The sequence below is a fragment of the Carettochelys insculpta genome, chromosome 10 (assembly GCF_033958435.1).
Source record: "Carettochelys insculpta isolate YL-2023 chromosome 10, ASM3395843v1, whole genome shotgun sequence".
NCBI classification, from domain to species: Eukaryota; Metazoa; Chordata; order Testudines; family Carettochelyidae; genus Carettochelys; species Carettochelys insculpta.
This window is the reverse complement of record NC_134146.1, coordinates 46,368,885-46,387,526: the sequence shown is the minus strand read 5'-3', so window position 1 is coordinate 46,387,526 and position 18,642 is coordinate 46,368,885. Positions and strand designations below refer to the sequence as shown.

Here is an 18,642-nt window from a genome sequence, read left to right as displayed (position 1 = left end):
GGCTGCTGCAGCTTTTAACCTGGTGCTTCCTTAATCCGGAGTTTTCCCTGAGTTTCCGAGCAGGTCGGGATTAACTGGGTCTAATCGCGTGATCCCCCTAACAGGATCAATCTATGTGATCTGTGATTAATAGCAGCCCAATCCCCCTGGGCCAAGGGCTGTTCAGGAAAGGCGGAGGGTGGGGAGCCCACAGGTGTGGGGTGGGACCCAGGCGAAGCCTGGTGGCGGGGCTGATTGTGTTGGGCCAGGTCCCATCAGGAGCAGGGTAGGGAGTGGCTGAGCTGGCCTGGAGCAGGAGGCGAGCCATGAGGGACACCTGCTGTGGGCTAGCAGCCACCCTTGTGGTTTTTGGTGTGGGAGGTTCCCCTGCCCCTGGTCTGAGGGGACCTGGCCAAGGCCTCCCAGGTTCTTTGCTGTAGGACAGTGCCACGTACCTCCTGAGCTCCCCCACCGCCACCCGGGGCACCCCTGTGGGGCTGGCTGGGGGCTGTGGAAAGCCTGTTCCCTTCTCTGCTTTGCCTCCCATGCGCCAGATATTCCCAGATGCTCCTTCCCCTCCCCTGTGGTTAAGCCCCGCCAGATGGTACCAGACCGCAGTAATCTGCTCGCTGGCCAGTGGCCCCTACATCCCGGCCGCATCCCGCCGGGTGGGTCAGCTCCGTGCACAGCTCTAGGGGCAAGAACTGGGGGGGGGCAGGGGTGGAGGGACCCCCAAACTGGCTGCACCCAGCACTGACTGAGCTGTCAGAGAAGAACTGGGCTGCTGGGGGGGGAGCCCCATCTCTGCACCCCGCTGGGCCATTGGGGAGCCCCATCTCTGCACCCCGATAGGCAGTGGGGGGGGTGGGCTGGGCCATTGCAGAGCCCCATCTCTGCACCCCGATAGGCAGTAGTGGGGGTGGGCTGAGGCAGTGGGGGAGCCCCATCTCTGCACCCTGACAGGCAGTTGGGGGGGGCGGGCTGGGCCATTGGGGGAGCCCCGTCTCTGCTGTCCAGCTGGGGGGGGTTGAGCCATGGGGGAGCTGCGCTGTCTGGACCCCGGCCTGGGCAGGCTGGGTGGGACAATGCTGCGTTGAGGGAATTGCTCTTCAGGACTTGCTCTGTCTCCCCGGGAGCAGCACACTCACAACCTCACACTCACTGTGCTGCCAGTGTCGGGGTTCGAAGCCCAGGGTGTGCTGGGGACCGCTGAGTCCCTTCCGCATCCCTGGCGATCCGGTTCCAGTAGTTGCACTGCCCCAAAGGCATGTCTTGCCCCAGACCTCTCTGGCATGGGCTGGCCCCAGTAAATCCCAGCCTGGAGCCTCTTGCTTGCCTGACCTGGAGTGGGCCAGGGCAGAATCTTGTTCCTTCTTCCCTGATTCCTGCTATCTGGTTGGTAGTGACGCTGGCCAGGCTGCTCATGGAGAACGCAGGGCTGGGATCTGTGTCACCGGCCGCCGTGCGGCAGAGAGCAGAGTCCTGGCTCCGTTTGGCTGCTCTGCCTGGATTCCCAGCCCAAGCGTGTGGCTGCAGGAGGCAGTGGGGGGCCACCAGGTCCCTCCTGCCCCGTGCACTGGAAAACTAGCAAACTGGAATTTGCAAACTGCTCGTGAAGTGCAGCTTTGGTCTGTAAGTTAACTGGGGCCTGCTGTACCCTTCCTCTGCTGGAGGCGCAAATCTGGCCTGGTGGAGCCAGCGGCTGGCCTCTGGGCCTGGCCTGGCCCTGCCGCTGCATTGCTCTTCTCCAGGACCTAGTCTACATTCAAATGAGCCAAGCACCAATTGCCGGCCCCTCTTTTCCCCGTTTCTGGCCCTCGGCTGCAGGAGGCTAAGCAGGCCCATGCTAGGCAGGAAGAGGAGGGGTGGGGAGCCCTAGGGGAACATAGGGGACCCCATGCTGCGCCTGTGGCTGTCCTGTTTGCAGACCTATCATAGCGGCTGTTTGTGTGCGCGGCTTTGGAGAGGACCGTGGGTGTAATGACTGCTATAGAGCCAGCAGGGGCCACCCAGGCGTGTAGGGGGAGCCCCCCAAGAATGGCCATTCCTGCTTTTGATTTCCAGCAGGTTGTTCCGCGTTTGGGACCAGACCCCACGCTGGCACCCAGTGATCCCTGTAAGCTGGGCCCTGGGGCAGCCGCCCAGGGAGGGATTCAGGCGCTGCCCCGCTGGTTAGCAGAGTGTGTTTCTATGGTGGTGTACATCTGCACACGCCTGGGTGCATGTAACAATTTATTCCGCACAGGGGTGGAAAAAAATTAGGAGGAGCCCTGCTGGCACCCAGCCAGTCTGAGTGCTCTGTATCTTCTGCAGCACCCTGGGGGAGATGGGGGGCAAGGGGGAGAGCGCAAGCCCTGCACCTGCTGCAGCGAAGGCCTCATGTGCCAGCTGCAGGGAAGGGATGTCAGGTGGGGAATGTGCATTATCTAGCCAGTCTCGGGGTCGAGGGCTGCTGGGAAGGGGTAGGAGGACGGTCTCCCCCCCCACCCCCACTGGACTCGGTGCATCCCCAGGGCTCGAACTCCCAATTCAGCTCCCCAGCAAACAGCAGCCCCTTTCCCGCGGGGTCTCTCCCTGCATCCACTGATGGGGGGAGAGTGCGCAGCTGGGCCTTGCGGCTAAAACGCCGGGCCCCGAAACGGTGAACACTGACCTGTGCAGTCGTGCCCCGAGATACGCCCGGTCCGGTTACGAGAATTCAAACTTAGGCGGATTTAAAACCTCTACTTCGTTTTACGAGGCATTTCCTCAACTTTACAAGGACCGACCGTCTCTCTGCAGCGCCCCGCGGTGGTTTCCCGGAGCCCCCAGCCCAGCCATTACCTGTAGCTGGTCTGGGTCTCCACCTTGGCGCTGCAGCAGCAGTGCGTCCTGGCCCAGCTGGCGGCCCCGGGCTCCCAAGCGCTTCTGCCAGACATGGCTGCTGGGCGCACAGCCCATCCTGGCCCCAGGCCTCCCGCCCTGCACAGCTGTGCCTCGGACAGCACTGGCCGCCTGCAGCGTTCCTTTGCCTTTAGCGCCTCGGCCGCCGCCAACTGGGGGCTCCTCTGTGCCTGCCTGGCTCCCCACACGGCCAGCCCCTGGCACTGCCCCCTCCTCACTTAACCTAAGCTGCGCTTAGGCCGGGCTGCCTCCCCATGCCCTGCTCTGCCTGCCCCCTCGCACTGGCCTTGCTTCTGCAGCTGCAGGCAGCTACCTGGCTTTGCACCCCCCTCCCCGGCACTCTTCAATTTCCATCCCCTGTCTCTGCACTTGGGAAAGCCCCCCCGGCCCCAGGCTCTGCTCCCCAGGCCGCACTTCCTACTAGTTCTTAAGTGTACGGTGCGTAATAGCTGTGAAAGAGCTTAACGAGAGCAGGTAAACAGCCATATTATAGAGTAACCAATGAAGGGAAAGTGCCTTGTCAGCTTGTGTTATGATAACTAATGTTAACTATTGAAGTAATTGTGTTCATTTTAATGGAATCTGGTGTTGTTTTAGCATAAATGGGTGTAATTTTGGGGCTCAGGAACACACACAATTTTTTGCCACTGAAATTAATGGTAATTACATCTTCATCTTACAAGAATTCACCCTAAGAGGAGTTTTTCAGGAATGAATTACCCTGGTAAGGCAGGGGAAGACTGTACTAGTTTTCTGTAGGTTCCAGAGTGAACAGCTGGCTCCTGTCTGAGACGCTGGTCTCAAGCTGCCAGTGGCTCCAAATGTGCTTTGAAAAGAGTTTTGTTTCTGTGACCGGCTCCCCAGCTGTGAAACAGCCAGGGCTCTGCTCATGGACAGGGAGCCATCCCTCTGGGTCACGTCCCCCTCTGCGTCCTGAGTACCCTCCTTTTCGCAGGCTGCGGAAACAGCGCCCTCAGCTACGACCTCTTCCAGCTCGGCTACACGGACATCACCAGCATTGACTACTCTCCGGTGTGCATTGCGGGCATGCGAGCCCGCTATGGGCAGTGCCAGGGCCTGCGGTGGGCGGTGATGGACGCTCAGGACCTGGCTTTCACAGATGGCAGCTTCGACGTGGTTCTGGAGAAGGGCACGCTAGATTCCATGATGGTGGGGGAGACGGACCCCTGGAATGTGACCCCCGAGACAGCCGCGCTGCTGGACCAGGTGCTAAAGGAGGTGAGCGGGTGAGGCTCTGGTCCCCTGCTGGCAGTCAGGGCGGGACAGGACCAGCCTTCGTCCCTGATGAGGTGTGGACGTGTATCCCTGGGGCTGACTCGGGCAAGCGTCTGGCGGGTGTGGCTGTTGGAAGGGGCAATCAGGTGCCCTCTTAGGGAGGGGCTGTCTCTCCAGAGGGCGGCTCTGCCACGCCTGCTGGGGGAGGCCCGGCTGTGCGGGGGTCTGCGTGTTGAAGCTCTCCAAGCGTGGACGTGCCTTGCGAGTGTCTGACAGAGCTGGGCTGGGGCAGCCCTTATCCGTAGGAGCCAGCAGCAGTGGGCTCGGGCCTGGGCAGCAGGACTCAGCAGTTCTCCGACTGCGTCGGGACCCCAGAGTGAGTGGCAGGTTTGTTCTAATGGGGCCACCGGGGCCGGTGTTCTTCTTGCTGGGGCAGAAAGCCGAAGGCCAAGCCCTGCCATGAGGGGCTGAAGCCAAACCCTGAAGGCTTCGTTCCCATGGGGCTCTGGCCTCAGCCCCACACTTTATTCCCGTGGGGCCTGCGCCCTGGGCCCCAGTGACTCTAACGTTGTCCTTGCTGAAGCCTGAGCCGCTTAGCTTCATGGGGGCCCCCAGTGGCAGGGGGTCCTGTAGCAGAGTGCGTTTCTGTGGTGGTGCACATCTGTGTACACCTTGGTGCGTGGAACAAACTTTATTCTGCCCAGGGATGGGGGGAAGGAAATCTGAAGGAACACCGCTGGCACCCGGCCGGCCTGAGCGCTCAGATCTCTGGCTCTGGGGCAGCTGCCTCTCGCCAAACTAGGGTCCTCCCCACTGTCGCTCTCCATAAAGCTCTGCCACAGTCAGCACCTCTGCCAGCCCCAGGGCACATCCCAGCCGTTCACCCTGCTCCTGGGAAGCCCTGCGGCGCATGGAGCCTCCTTGGCTTGTCCCACAGACCTCTGGCTGTGTTCTGCCACCAGGCTCTGTCCGGAGGTCTGGGAGTGGCGGTGCTCCTGGGTTCCCCTGCCTGGTCTTTTGGAGGTGGCTGGTTCGGGCAGGGCAGGGCAGGGCAGGGATGTGGGTGCACCAAACTGCCAGCTGGGCACCTCTGCGCTGAAGACAACACCGGGAAGGCAAAAGCCGGTGTGTGTGGGGAGCGGAGTGCGGGTCGAGGTTGAGAGGCATCAGCAAAGGTGGGAGTGGGGGCGCCAGGGCTGGTGGGGGGGGGGAGGCGGCTGCAGATGGGCACAGAGGGGCACTGGCAGAGGTGGGGGAGGGGTGCCCAGGGCTGGTGGTGGGGGGCTGCGGATGGGCACAGAGGGGCACTGGCAGACTTGGGGGAGGGGCACCAGGGTTGGTGGCGGCGGGGGGGCTGCGGATGGGCACAGAGGGGCACTGGCAGAGCTGGGGGGGCTACCCAGGGCTGGGTGGGGGTGGGGCTGGGATGGCTCCTGGGAAGGAGTTAACTCCGCAGTTTGGGGCCTGTGAAGGGTGTGAATTTCCTCCTCCCGGGTACAATGACTCATCAGGGTTGCCATGGCGACGGAGCCAGCAGAGCCTGGCGCCTGCCAATGGTTTCTGTGCTCCCCCTTGGATGCTGTGTTTGAGCCCTGGCGCCTGGGAAGCAGCCGAGGGGCCGGCACCCCCCGCCGGGCTGTATGGGCAGGTGCTTTGCTCTCCTGGGGAGGAGATGGGGGGGTGCTGGTTGTGTCAGGGGCTGCCCTGCCCGGAAGATGGAGCTGGCTGAGGAGTCTCCTCCCGGGGAAGGTCTGGCCTTAGGGCACCTGGGTCCTTGTTCCCACCTCTGCCACTGCCCTGCTGTCCGACCCTGGGGGAGTCACTTCTCCTCCTGCCTGTTGTCCGAGGAGGAGGTAAGCTCTGTGCAGAGGAATGGCCTCTCCTGGTCTGTGCGTGATGGGGTTCAGGGGTCCCCAAGCTCTGCACCCCATCCACAGGCAGGAGTGACTCTCGCTCAGCAGGAGAACGGCGGGTTTATTAGCCGACAGGATACAGCATCTTAGAGAAGAGTCAGTGCAGCCGGCAGGGACAGCCAGTCCAACCCGTGCTGGGGAGAGAGCTGGGACCCTGCCCCCTCCTTTGTCTCTCTCTCGCCCAGCCCAGCCTAGCTGCTTCCCAACTCCCAGTTCCAATTCAGCCCCCTCTGGCTCCACCTCCCCCTTTGTCTGCAGCCCAGAGGTGTCGCCTGGTCGCCTCGGTTACCCTCGGCAGCAGCCCCACACCCTGTGTGATCCCCCACTGCAGCACACTGTGCAGAGCCCACCACAGGAGCCTGGCTCTGCTGGGGGAGGCAGGGTCTGGGCAAGCGTTTTGCTGGCTTTTTCCCAGCACGCCAAAGGAGCGGCCAGCTGGACGGTGGCGTGTGAGGTGCGGCCGTTGGGGCCGGGTAGTAATACTCGCTCGCGCGTCCCCGCGGCAGCATGGCCTGCTTGTGGAGCCCAAAGCGTCCAGCATCTCTTCTCTTGCTGCCCGCTCTGCACGCTGCTGCACGGTCCTGTCTCCCGCCGCTGCAGCTGCCAGTCCTCGAGTTCCTCTCCGGCCCTTGGCCGTCCAGTGCAGCCCCCGGGGCAACTCCAGTCGTGCGCTGACAGCCTCTGATCCTTCAAACCGGCGACCCAGCCGCGCCTCCTGCCCGACTCCTACCCAGCCCCTGTTGCAGCAGAGGCGTTATCCCTCTGCCCCACCAGGTCTCCCTGTGGTGCAGGTGGGTAAAGCTTGGCTGTGCCTACGCTCCAGAGCCCACCCTGGTGCAGACCCAGGGTACGCTAGGAACCCCACTGCCTGAAGGACGTTAAGAACAGCCACATTGGATCAGGCCAAAGGTGTCTCTAGCCCAGTGTCCTGTCTTCTGTCAAAACAAACCAGCAGTCACGTAGCACCTTGAAGACTAAGTTATGAGGTGATGAGCTTTTGTGGGGCGGACCCACATCTTCAGATCTGGAGCTAGGCCGTTTCCAGTACAGCATGTCTCCAGATCAGAAGAAGAGGGTCTGCCCCCAAGAAAGCTCATCAGCTAATACGTTCCTTTGTTAGTCTTCAAGGTGCTACGTGACTGCTGGTTTGTTTTGTTAGAACACAGACTAACAGGGCCACCTCTGTCTTCTGACAGCGGCCAGTGCCAGGTGTCCCTGTGAGAATAAACAGAATCGGCCCCCAAGTGACATCTTCCAAGCAAACAGAAGGTTGTGAGAGTATCTGGTTGCTTTTGGGACCTCATTAGAGCTTCTGGCAAACGGAGACTGGGGCCCCCATCCTCTCCCATCCATCCCACCCAAGAGCCACGGAGGACTCTAGTTCACCGACTTCTCTAGTTCTCTCTTTAAATGCTGCTCGTGTCTTGGTCTTCACCCCATTCCCTGGCCAGGAGCTCGTCAGGCTGCAGAGGGATGGCTGCCAGGGCTGGGGTTTGTTCGTCCCCTGACTGACGGAGCTAACCCCAGGGTAAGTATTAAGTGTAGCTGGAAGCCAAAGTCATGCCTCCCCCCGCCTCCCTCAAAAATAATATAGACGTTCCCCAGAGGCTCAGGAAAGGCCTGGGAGCTCCAGCTTTTCCCAGCAGGAGATGGATCCAGCCAGGAATCGGCCCTTAGGGAACGGCTGGAACCTTCAATGAAGGCCTCTAGAGCCGGATTGTCTAAGATGCTTAGAAGACCTCGGCTGTGCCCTGGATGTGGGCGCAGCGCCGAGTGGGGTTCCCCCTGTTTTGACTGCGCCGAGTTGCTCTGAGGGGGTGATCGTGGGGCGTGTGGTGAGGGGTTGGCTCTCGGCATCCTTGCCCCAGGCAGTGTCTTTGCTTTCAGGCCCCTGGAGCTCTTGCTCCTGGTGCCTGTGTGGAGTGAACCTGGGGACCAGGGCCAGAAACGGGAAGTATTAGAAGCCTGATCGTCTCCCCCTTTGGTTCCCTCACTTGGGTCTCGTTGGCTTGGGGCCCCCCTTGCAGAGGGAGACCTGCTTGGCTTGTTCTCCTGGTTGCCTGTGGAAACCGTTGTCGGTGATGATGAGGCCATGGTGTTACCATGGGGCCGGGCAATGCCTCTCGACCGCTATCAACTGGGAGATGCAGTTGCAAGAGCAGGAGGCAGCTGCAGCTCACCCAGGTGGGGACCGGAGAGCTGGCCCAGGCCGGCTGGCACGGGAACTCCACCACCACCACCTCCATCCCCGCTCTCCTGTGCTTGGCCTCTTCCTGTCACTGGCTGCCCTGCCCCGGAGCTTTCCCCAGTGAAGTCACTCCCTGGCTGCTGCTAACTGCAGGGCAGCCTGTCCACACACCCCCCCTCCGCCCCCCATCTCCCTCTGGCTCCCACGTGCCACAGCCACAAGTAGACAGAGGTCAATCACCCCTGTGATCTTCCTGCTGCTGGGCTCGGTATCCCCTGGGGCGCACAGCTCTGCCAGTGCCTCTGAGTCCTGACCCGCAGCCCCCTGCCAGCCCAGCCCTGGGGTCCCCACTCTTGGAGGGAGAAGGATCCTGCATGTTTGCCCAGGGCCCTGCTACAGGCGACCTCTGTGGCTCAAAGCATAGGGCCTGGGCCCTGCAGCTGGTGGTGCTAGTTCCCTTCCCTCCCCACAGTGGGCTGCTTGGTGTGGGGCTATAAAGTGGCTCGTTCCAGCCACTCTGGGGTTCCCTGGTAGCTGACTTCTCCCAGCAGTGTCAGCTGAGCGTGCCTGGAGGGTGGGTGGGGGGCTTGGCTCCAGGGAGAACAAGGCCAAAAGGGAAGTGTGCTACGGGTGGGGAAGGGGGCAGGTGAGACAAAGGGAACCATGGGGCTGGAGAGATGGGGTGACCCCAGCTTCCCCAAGGAGCTCTGTGAGGCCCAGAGGCAGCTGTGATGACTCTCAGGCTGGCCAGGCTTTGGCAGGTGGATGCAGACCGAGGACTTCCCTGTTTCTCAGCACCGAGAGTTTCCAGGGCCCTGTCCCCAGCCAGTTCTCTGCTTGTGACGAGCCCCCTGCAAAGTCTGTCCCCCCTGCCCAGGAATTGTGGGATGTCGGGGTGGAGGGGAGAGTGGCTGGGAATTGTGGGAGTGGAGACCTCGCCTCCTTGCTGTTGCTGTGGGGTGGGGGTTGCCCCCTCCCGGTGCTAGGGGCAGTGGGCGGTGTGCAGGTCATGGCTGGCTGCGGTCCTGCCCTCCCAGCAAGGCCTGGCAGGAGGCTGGAGCTGGCATGGCCCCTTGCAGCTGTCAGTTAACCAAGTTAAGCTCTTGTAACCTTCCCTCGTCCCTGCAGCCTCTCTGGCTTGGAGCCCGGGCCGTGCTCGAGCCAAGGCGGCTGGAGACGGGACTGTGCGCGCCCGGCTCTGGGACAGGCTGTCCTAGCGGGGATGTGTGTGCGCTGAGCTGAGCCCACAGTAGCTCCCTGGAGCTTCCTAGTGCAGGCGAGTCCCTTCCGCTGTAGCACAGGAGGCCGCAGCACGCCCGTCCCAGTCCCATTGCTACAGCCCTGCAAGTCCGTGGAGGTTTGCTTTGTAGCTGCACTGGTACACAGGGCTGTGGATTTCCCCTGATCGTGCCGCCAAAGGGCGGGTATCCGCGCAGGGTGCTGCCGTTTACCCTTTTTGCAGCTGTGTCCCGTCCCTCCCGCCTCCCCCAAAGGTTCTTGGCCTCTCCTGCTCCCCAGGTCCCAGGCAGGGGCTTCCCTGCCCCAGTGCCTTAGCTGTGCGCTTTCTAAGCACCATGTTCCCTGCTCCACTGCTGTCTCCGGGCCCCCCTGCACTGTGTCCTGCCCTGGCACTAGCGAAAGAGCTGCAGGGGGCCAGGCAGGGCTGGTGTGACGTTGTGAGTGCATGTTGGCTTCCTGCTGTGAGGAGGGAAGGCTCCGAATCCCTCTGCTCCTCTCCTTGCCGGTGGGGCCTGGGGACGCTAACGGCCTGGCTGGGGGCACGGCCCTCCTCCCAGGCAGCCCGCTGGCAGTTTGCTGGCTGGCACTGCTGCGCCTGGACTGATGACCTGGCAGCCTGCTTGATTCTGAGCGGAATCTCTCTCCCAGCTGTCCAGCTGGCAGCTCCAATCCTCTTAGGGAGCAGCGCGGGGCTCTCACTTTAACGAGATTACAGGGGCCTGCTCCAGCCCTTCCCAGCGAGCGCGGGGACCTGGGCATGGGTGCATCCAGCTGCACCCCGGGGTGGGGGACAGATTGTGTTCCCTACCCCACCTGCCACCTCACGTCAGCCCGCGGGTGGACATGTACGGACCCCTGTGCTCACGAGTGTACAGGGAGTTTCCTGCCACCCCAGCCTGGGCACAAGGAGCTCCAGTGTCCCTCGCCCCCTACTCCTTTCCATGGCAGCACCTCCCCTGCTGCGCTCCACCTGGCTACGGGCGGGTCTGCAGGCTCTGGCTGCTGCAGGCAGAGCCGTGGTGCGTGAAGGTCCCAGGGGCTGTGAGCTCCCCATTGGGTGGGGATGCACCAAAAGAGAGAGGAAACGGCAGAGCTGGGTGGGTGGGGGGCGCAGGGCTGGCATAGCAGGGGATGGAGATTGGGACACTGGGTCCTGGGGGGAGTGAAATGGAGAGGAGGGGCTGTGGGTAGGGATTGGGGCCTGGGGTCCTAGGGCTGGAGCTGGGGCAGGTCCCAGAGCTGGAATCGGGGTGGGGGGGAAGGGGCTGTGGGTTGGAATTGGGGCAGTTGGTCCTGTTATCCTGTTTTGCACTGAAGACCTCCCCTGGGTTACACTCGTCTCTATTTTACTGAATGCCACTCTTGGATTAAGTTCAAGCACCACCCCCCGCGCACCCCCGCGCACCCCCTCCGGCGTGCACACCTACGCACCCACACCTTCCTGCACCCCCTCCGGTGCGCACACCTACGCACCCACACCTTCCTGCATCCCCTCCGGTGTGCACACCTACGCACCCACGTGCACCCCCTCCGGCGCGCACACCTACGCACCCACACCTTCCTGCACCCCCTCCGGCGCGCACACCTACGCACCCACGTGCACCCCCTCCGGCACTCACACCTACGCACCCACACCTTCCTGCACCCCCTCCGGCACGCACACCTACGCACCCACACCTTCCTGCACCCCCTCCGGCGCGCACACCTACGCACCCACGTGCACCCCCTCCGGCACTCACACCTACGCACCCACACCTTCCTGCACCCCCTCCGGCACACACACCTACGCACCCACACCTTCCTGCACCCCCTCCGGCGCGCACACCTACGCACCCACGCGCACACCCTCCGGCGCTCACACCTATGCACCCACACCTTCCTGCATCCCCTCCAGCGCGCGCACCCACGCACCAACACCCTCCGGCGCTCACATCCATGCACACACCCTCCTGCGCTCACACCTACGCACCCCCACCCTCCTGCGCTCACACCTACGCGCGCACCTTCCTGCACATCCCCACGCCTTCTTGCACTCACATCCATGCACCCCCGTGCACTGCACTCACTCCCTTACACAGATGGAGAGTTGCACAGGGACAGTGGAGGAAGCCAAGATGCAGTGGGACTGGTGTGTTGGGCTGAAGTCATGAATGCGGGGCGGCAAGCTGGCGGTATGACTCCTTGGTCGGCTTGTGCTCTCTTGCCAGTGTAGTACTCACGAGCAGTCACGGCCATCCATCCTGGGGAGACTCTGTACCACCCATGTCCTGTCCTACCGCCCCCGGACTCTGTACCACCACGAGTCACCAGCTAACAGCAGATCGGACTTTGATCTTTTCTGGATGGAGCCTCCTTCTCCTTCTTGGGTGGATTCTTTTGCAGGGCTCAGCTCCTGTTGTTCTCTGGCTATCCAGCCTGGCGTCAGGGACCAATTCCCACTTCCTCTCACAAATGAAAGCTCCCTTCAGAAAGAAATCTCCCCTACAAAGGGACAACCAGACTCATGGCATCTATCAACAATTTCTTACCGACTTACAAGACTCAGTCGAGACCCAGCAGCTACCACAGAACGAAGCTCATGAAACAAAGCACAACCCTTTAGAACAAAGCTGCAGCTACAGACCAAAGCTACTGTTTCAAATCTCGCAGACAGTTACAGGACTTAAAACCCACGATGACTGAGAGTTACGGAACTTAACATCTGCAGTGTGTGGGGCAGAGCAGAGGCTTTATACAGCAGCTCGCAGGGCTGGAACGGGGCAGGGGCTGTGTGCAGGGATTGGGGGGCTAGTGTTAGGCGGTAGCATCACACCCAGGGGAAGCTGGCGGGCCCCTCCAGGTTGTGTGAGGGAGCCTGGGGGCTCTCTTGGGAGCCGCTGCTCCATCCTCCGCCGACCTCCCCAGAGCTGCTCCATAGCAGTTCCCAGCGGGGGGAAGTTCTGTGATGCTGTCTCTTAGCAACAGCCCTTGGTCCTCTATTAAGTGGAGATGTCACAGCCGGGGAAGGATCCCACCTGGTGTGTGATGGGCCCAGACGCATCCCTCTCCACCAGCCTGCTCTCAGAGCGGACCCCACTTCTCCCTGCTCCCCCTCATGCCCCCGCACCCCTGGGGCCTGAGGAAGTAGCTGTGCCAGGTTGCCTGGGGCAGATTTTGGCTGGCACGGAGACCCTAGTATAATGGGGTTTGCTCCAGGCCTGGGCTCTGTAAACATTCCTGGTGCTGCTGGGTTTTCCCATGGGCTGCGCAGAGCTCAGGCCTCCCGAGCATTCAGGCCCCAAACTCCCCCCGATTTCAGTGCAAATTTGGCACCGAGATGCATCTGGGAGCTGGGCCAGGAGGTTCATGGCCCGGCTGGAGGCAGGAGAAGAGACAAACCAGTCCAGTCTGATCCAGTCAGGCAGGCACAGGACTGCTGGGGTGACCTGCTGGGAGACTGGGGTGCTTGGGCCGGTCGGCTGAAGAGAGGAGGGCTCACTGGGAGCGTGTGGGGTCCTCTGTTGTGCTGAGCCTCTCCCATCCCCAGCCAGGAGCCGGGCTCTTTCGCTCAGGCAGCCGCAGCACCTGCTCCCAGCAGCCGGGGAGCTGGCGATGGGGCGTTTCACCGTCAGTCTGTGGTGATTCCTGCTGCCGCCCTGAGTGGTTCCCTGATGTCCTCTGTCTGGCCCATTCTGCCTGTTTGCACTCACCTTTCTGTGCTTGTCACGGTTCCCGCAGCTGGGCCCGCCAGCCCCTCGGACCTGAGCCCCAGCTGGGGCCCCCAGGCTCTCTAGCCAGTCGCCGCCATGCTCCAGCGTCCTTCCAGCCCTCGTCGGACGTGCTGGTCCGGAAATATTCTGCAAACTTTCTCTTCCTTTGCTCTAGTCTCGCTCCAGCTGCCTCCTCCCAACCCCAGTTCGTCCGTTTTACCCCCTTCCCCGCTGTCCGTTCCCCACGGTAATGCTTTCTGCTCAGCCAGCCCAGTCCCTCTGCTCCCGCAGGCTCAGCCTAGGGCTGCCTTCCAGTGTTCAGGTCCGGGCTGGGCTCTCGGCCCAGGGGTTGCGTTTCCCACCCTGACTGTGCTGCTTCCCTTTGCAAGGCCGCTTGGCTGGCAGGCCAGGCTGGGGGCAACCCCAGCTCCCTCCGCTGGCCCCTTGTGGCTGCAAACCCTGCTAGCCAGCTTGCCACCTCCTGCGCTGCTCATTGGGGTGCTGGCCCCGGCCTGCTGGGCTGGGGGAGCTCCTGGGGCTGAGGTAGCAGCAGTGTTTTTCAGGCTAAGCCTCCAGTCCAAGGCGGGGCCATGTTCTGCCGGCCTGCTCCTCGTCTCCTCGGCTGAGCCCAGCCCCTACCTCGTGCAGCGCGCGGTGGCAGCCCCTTGGCCAAGCGCCGAGTTTAGGGATGGAGGGGAGTTTGTTATCACAGCTCACAAGTATCCGGTCTGCTGGAGCCCCCAGCCCTGTGCACAGGTTCCTTCCCCCACCCCGTGGGGCAGGTGTTTGGGCCTTTCTGCTTCTAGGGGCAGGTAGTTTAAACAGCCAAAGGCCTTTCCCCTTCCCAGCTGCTTCCTTCTTGATCACTCTCTGTGCGTGACCTGCTGCACCTGGGGCTGAGAGCTGTGGTCCTGCTCCCTGCACTGGGGCGTTCCCAGGCCTGTCCCACCCAGGCTGTCTACACACTAGCATTCCTCTTGTGAAAGAGGCATGCAAATGAAGGAAATGAAAAATGCAAACGAGGCACATATTTACATACCTGGCACCTCATTTGCATATTCTTTGGAAAGATGCAATGCCATGTAGATGTGGCCCTTTCAAAGATGGGGATTTCTTTCGAAAGAGCTCTCTCTACACTGCTTTGCTTCTTTAGAATATGCAAATGAGGTGTCTGATATGTAAATCTGCACCTCATTTGCATGCCTCTTTGGAAAGAGGAATGCAAGTGGTGACATAGCCCCAGGAGAGCAGGAACAAGACCTCCCTGTAGGCAGCAACTCCCCATCTGTCCCCCAGCTTTTGGTTCACAAGCTCTGTTTCTGCTGAGAGATGGGGGTTCTTGACACTTGCCCTAGTTCTGGGTTGGGTGGCTGTTCGCCCAGGCAGGGGGCTCCTCTCCATAGGGAGAACCTCATTCGGGAGCCAGGGGCTGAGTCCTGGCTGGGGGCTGGGCGTCAGCTGGGGGGCAGCTGCTCGCAATAAGGGAGAGGTGCAGAAATAACCTTCTGCAGAATCTGCCTGTGTCCCACCTGAGTAGCAGAGAATGGGCCCCAGCATTCAGCCCAGCCCAGCTGTGACTATCATGCAGTCCGGCCTCCTCTTAGCCAGACCCTCTGTGCCGGGGGCTTATTGCTGGGTCAGCCTTTGCGGTCCAGAACCCTGACCAAATGTTCTCCCAGGGCACTGTTCAGGGCCGGTGCCTGGGGCTATGGACCAGAGTGCTACGTAGTTGACCAAGTGCGAGCCGAGTGCCCACTTGGGTTGCTGGAGCCAATGGCTGCGCTGGCCAGTAGCACCCGTTGCAGGTTCAGGGTGAGCACCCCAGTCTTTCATCTCTGCCCTCACCCTCCCTGGTCTTCCCTTCTGCCCCTGCCCAGTCGTCTTCAGGAGCTTCCATCCAGGGCTAAAGTCCCCAGGCGTGGCTTATGTCTGGGCAGGGACCCTTGTCTGGCTCCCTTTGGAGGGGGAAGGGTTAAATCTGCTTGTTCACACTGCATTATCCCCAGTGAGCTGCTCTTCCTAGATCCCTAGGCTGGCATTCTGCCCCAGGGCTGTGAGCAGTGCCTTATACGCTACCCACAGCGCTTCCGAGCAAGCACCTTTATTCCTAAGGCAAAAGCGTCACAGAGAAAAGGCACTAAAACTAGTGCCCGTGCTTTGATGCCAGCTGATACCCTGGCGAGATCATCATGCTTCCGGGGTCCAACTAAGTCAAAGTCTTCCCAGCACTTCCTCAGAAGCTGCGGCTTCCTGGGCCTAGACACTCCTGTCTGTTTGCTGAATCACAATGAAGCCCCCAAGTCTAATGCAGCCTTGTGTTCTCTTAAGCCCTTTTCTTGCCTGATGCTCTGTGAAACGGTGTTGACCCTGTATGTGGCAGCTTCTGGGGGCAGGTGGGGAGATGGGTATTTCTCTGCAGGTGCTTTTAACCTGAGGGATTTGCCTTAATCTCCCCCAACTGTTTTTACTTCCTGGTGACTCTGTGCCCATCCTCCCCCGCCCTCCCCAGCTTGCCTATGATTCCTGACCTGCAGTGATACAGAACGCTGGAACGAGAAGGGACCTTGAGAGGTCATCACGTCCAGCCCCCTGCCCTCGTGGCAGGATCACGCACTGTCAAGTTAACATAATAGGTCCCCAGAGCTATTGCAGGGGGTTTCAAAATCGATTGCCACACGAACCTGGGAAGCCCAGGGCTGGCCCCGTCCCTGCTGCGTCTCCTGCCCTACGATGCTGGGTCTGTCTGAGATGGGCCCGATCAGCTGTGTCTCCCAAGGCCCAGTCTCAGCCTCCTCCCTGGCTGGCAGAGCACATAGGGCCTCGGGACGCTCACTAGCCACATTTTCAGAACCAATAGCCCCCACGTTGCGTGGGGCCTGCCCTCTGCATTCTGCTCTGCAGCAAGTGGGAGACAAATGGATGGTGCCTGGGGGGTGTAGCAGCCCCTGTGTTGCCAGAGGGTCTTTAGCCCTACAGAGCTCTCGCCCCATCCTGGCTGAGCGGTCCCTCCCCTGTCCGGTTGCTGCAGAGGACTGCAGCAGCTCTAGCCTTGTGGCTCAGCGTGAGTCATGAGCCAGGCAGGGCGGAGGGGCCCCACCTGTCCGGTCGCAGGCAGCCGAGTGCGGGGGAGTTCCCGGCTCCGCTCCGCGCCCTCCCGCCCGGCTGCGCTGGGAGTGGCTGTGCGGCAGAGCGCGGGGAGCCTGCCAGCGCCGGCTGCTCGGCCCCAGCAGCGTCGTTAGCATTCTGAGCACGCTGGCGCTGGCCGCAAACGCCTTCGACATTGGATAAAGCCAAGCAAGAAAATTGATGTTCTTTTCCACCCTATTAGCAGGGGCTTAGTTCCTGTGAGGAGAAAATGATAAAAAGGGTCGAGTCCTCCCAGCGTCAAACCTTGGACACCGTGTTTTATAGCTCGGCCTGGGAATGTTCTGGTGGGGCGAGCTCAGGGCAAGGGGGCCTGGGCTTAGGGGGGTGATGGCACAAAGAGCAGGGGAGGCTCCTGCTTTCGGGGGCTGGGAGCGCGGGCTGGGGGCTGGGCATGGCATGGAGTCCTGCTGCCCAGGGCTGGGGCGCTAGTGGGGCATTGCATGAGAGTCCTGGTGAAAAGACAAAGGAGCCCCCCCCTCCGTTTGTGGTCACAGTGTCCCAGAGTCCCTGGTGGGCTGCAGTGGGCTGCCTAGTCTGGGAGCTCCGGTGGCTTTCCTGCATCCTTCACACTGGCGCAAAGATCCTTGCAATTGCAGTGATTCTTCCCCACGGGAGCAGGAGCGGGGCAGGGCCACTGTTGGGGGGTCGGGGGCCAGGCACGGTCTCTTAGCAGCAAGAGGGCCCAGGCTGATGGGGACAAGTACCAGCTCCAGCAGCTGGGGGTCGGCAGCAGACCAGGGCTAAGGAGAGCAAAGACTGGAATCTGTTAAACCCTGCAATGTCCCCCAACCGCCTTCCTTTTGGGGGGTGGGGGGCGCTGCTGCTTCCTGCCCAGCTGTGCTGCCGGTGGAAGAAATTCCTTCCTGAGCCCCCTGGGGAGCAGCAGATGCCCCAAAACTGGGGATCGGCCCCCCCAGCCGAGCCTGAGATCTGTAGCAAGATGGGGGTGGCCCCTTTTCTGATGCTGCTGCCTCGGGGGGTGGGGGGGGGGTTCCCTGCGTTTGGAGCCAGCCCAGCCCTGGCACAGTGCAGAGAGCCCCTTAACACCCCCCGCCCTTCCCTTTAACCCTTTCCTCCCAGGTCAGCCGAGTCTTGCGGTCCGGAGGCCGTTTCATTTCCATCACCTTCGCCCAGCCGCACTTCCGCAAGCGCCACTACGCCCAGCCTGCCTACAGCTGGTCCGTGCATCACTCCACCTACGGCACCGGCTTCCACTACTTCTTCTACGTCATGCGCAAGGGCCAGGAGCTGGCCCCCGCTGACATTGAGCTGGGGCGCAGGCTCCATGCGCTGCCCGGCCCTGCCTGCCCGCCGAGCGCCCTCCAGGCCTCCGACAGCGAGGATTACCTGAGTGCCATCGAGCTGTGAGAGGGAAGGGCTGCCCGCGGTCAGAGCAGTAAAGAGGTACCGGCTGCACCTGCCGGTGTTGTGTGTCTGGGGCCGGGCGACCGCGTGCCGCATCCAGGCCTTGCTGGTGGCAGGAGCCCAGCCCATCCTCCCGGGTGTGGGAGCCGGCGGAGCAGTGCTTTGCAACCAGCCCAATAAAGCCGGTTTCTCTCTAGCTCCCAGCCCAGCCTCTCATCCTGGTGCTGCTGATATCAAGGGCACGACTGTGTGCCCCCCCTTGTCCCATGATCCCAAACCCCTCTGCCCATGAAGGTCTGACCTGGGTAAACAACAGTTCCCAGCAGCCCGTGGGGGGCTCCTCTCTCTCCAGCTCTGCTCCTCCATCCCCCAGCAGGAGCCCCAGGCATCTCTCAACCTGTGCCCCACCCCAGCTGCAGAGCCCAGCGGGAGAGGGGTTCATGGGGGGCAGGGATCCCTCCCTGCAGCCCTGCCTGGCCATTGCAGTGTGTGTTCTCCGGCCGGCTGAACGCCCGCCACCTGCTGCAGTTCCGCAGGGAGCCAGGGCAGGCCGGGCGGAATCGGGGATGAGCTAAGATCTGCGAAAGGGCACTCGAAAGGAGAGGCTCAGCTTGACTCAGCTCCCAGCGAGCTCTGGGCCTTGGCTCTGTTCCCACCACCACTCTGGTCTCTGGTGGGGAAGGAGGCTGCCAGAGAACCCCTGAATCCTATTCAATCCTCCAGCCTGTTTGGGGGTGGGGAGAGGGAGCCAACCAGCCTGGCGTGTTTGCTGGGTGATGGTGCAGCAGCTCAGAGGCAAAGGGAGGGATTTTATCATCCGCCACAAGCAAATCGCTCTAATCCAGCCCCTGGCCTGGCCTGATTAGGAAGCATTACGCCAGCCAGAAAGGGGCAGATTTCTCAGCCCCCCAACTGCTCTCGGCTGCATCAGCTGCTCCCTGGGGAGCTCTCTTGGCAGAGCAGACAGCTGGGCCTGTCCCTGCTCAAAGATGCTTCGTGCAGC

At 61.8% G+C, this 18,642-nt stretch overlaps 1 protein-coding gene across 1 annotated transcript in view; it reads left to right on the top strand.

Moving 5' to 3' along the window:
* The window catches only part of EEF1AKMT4 (EEF1A lysine methyltransferase 4), a 28,635-nt gene extending 10,793 nt beyond the window's left edge, over positions 1–17,842 (top strand). Inside the window, exons 2-3 of the mRNA XM_075003866.1 lie at positions 3,818–4,101; positions 17,355–17,842. Coding sequence (XP_074859967.1) covers positions 3,818–4,101; positions 17,355–17,642 — 572 coding nt within the window. The 3' untranslated portion in view covers positions 17,643–17,842. The remainder of the gene's footprint in view (positions 1–3,817; positions 4,102–17,354) is intronic.
* Positions 17,843–18,642: the final 800 nt, after the last annotated feature.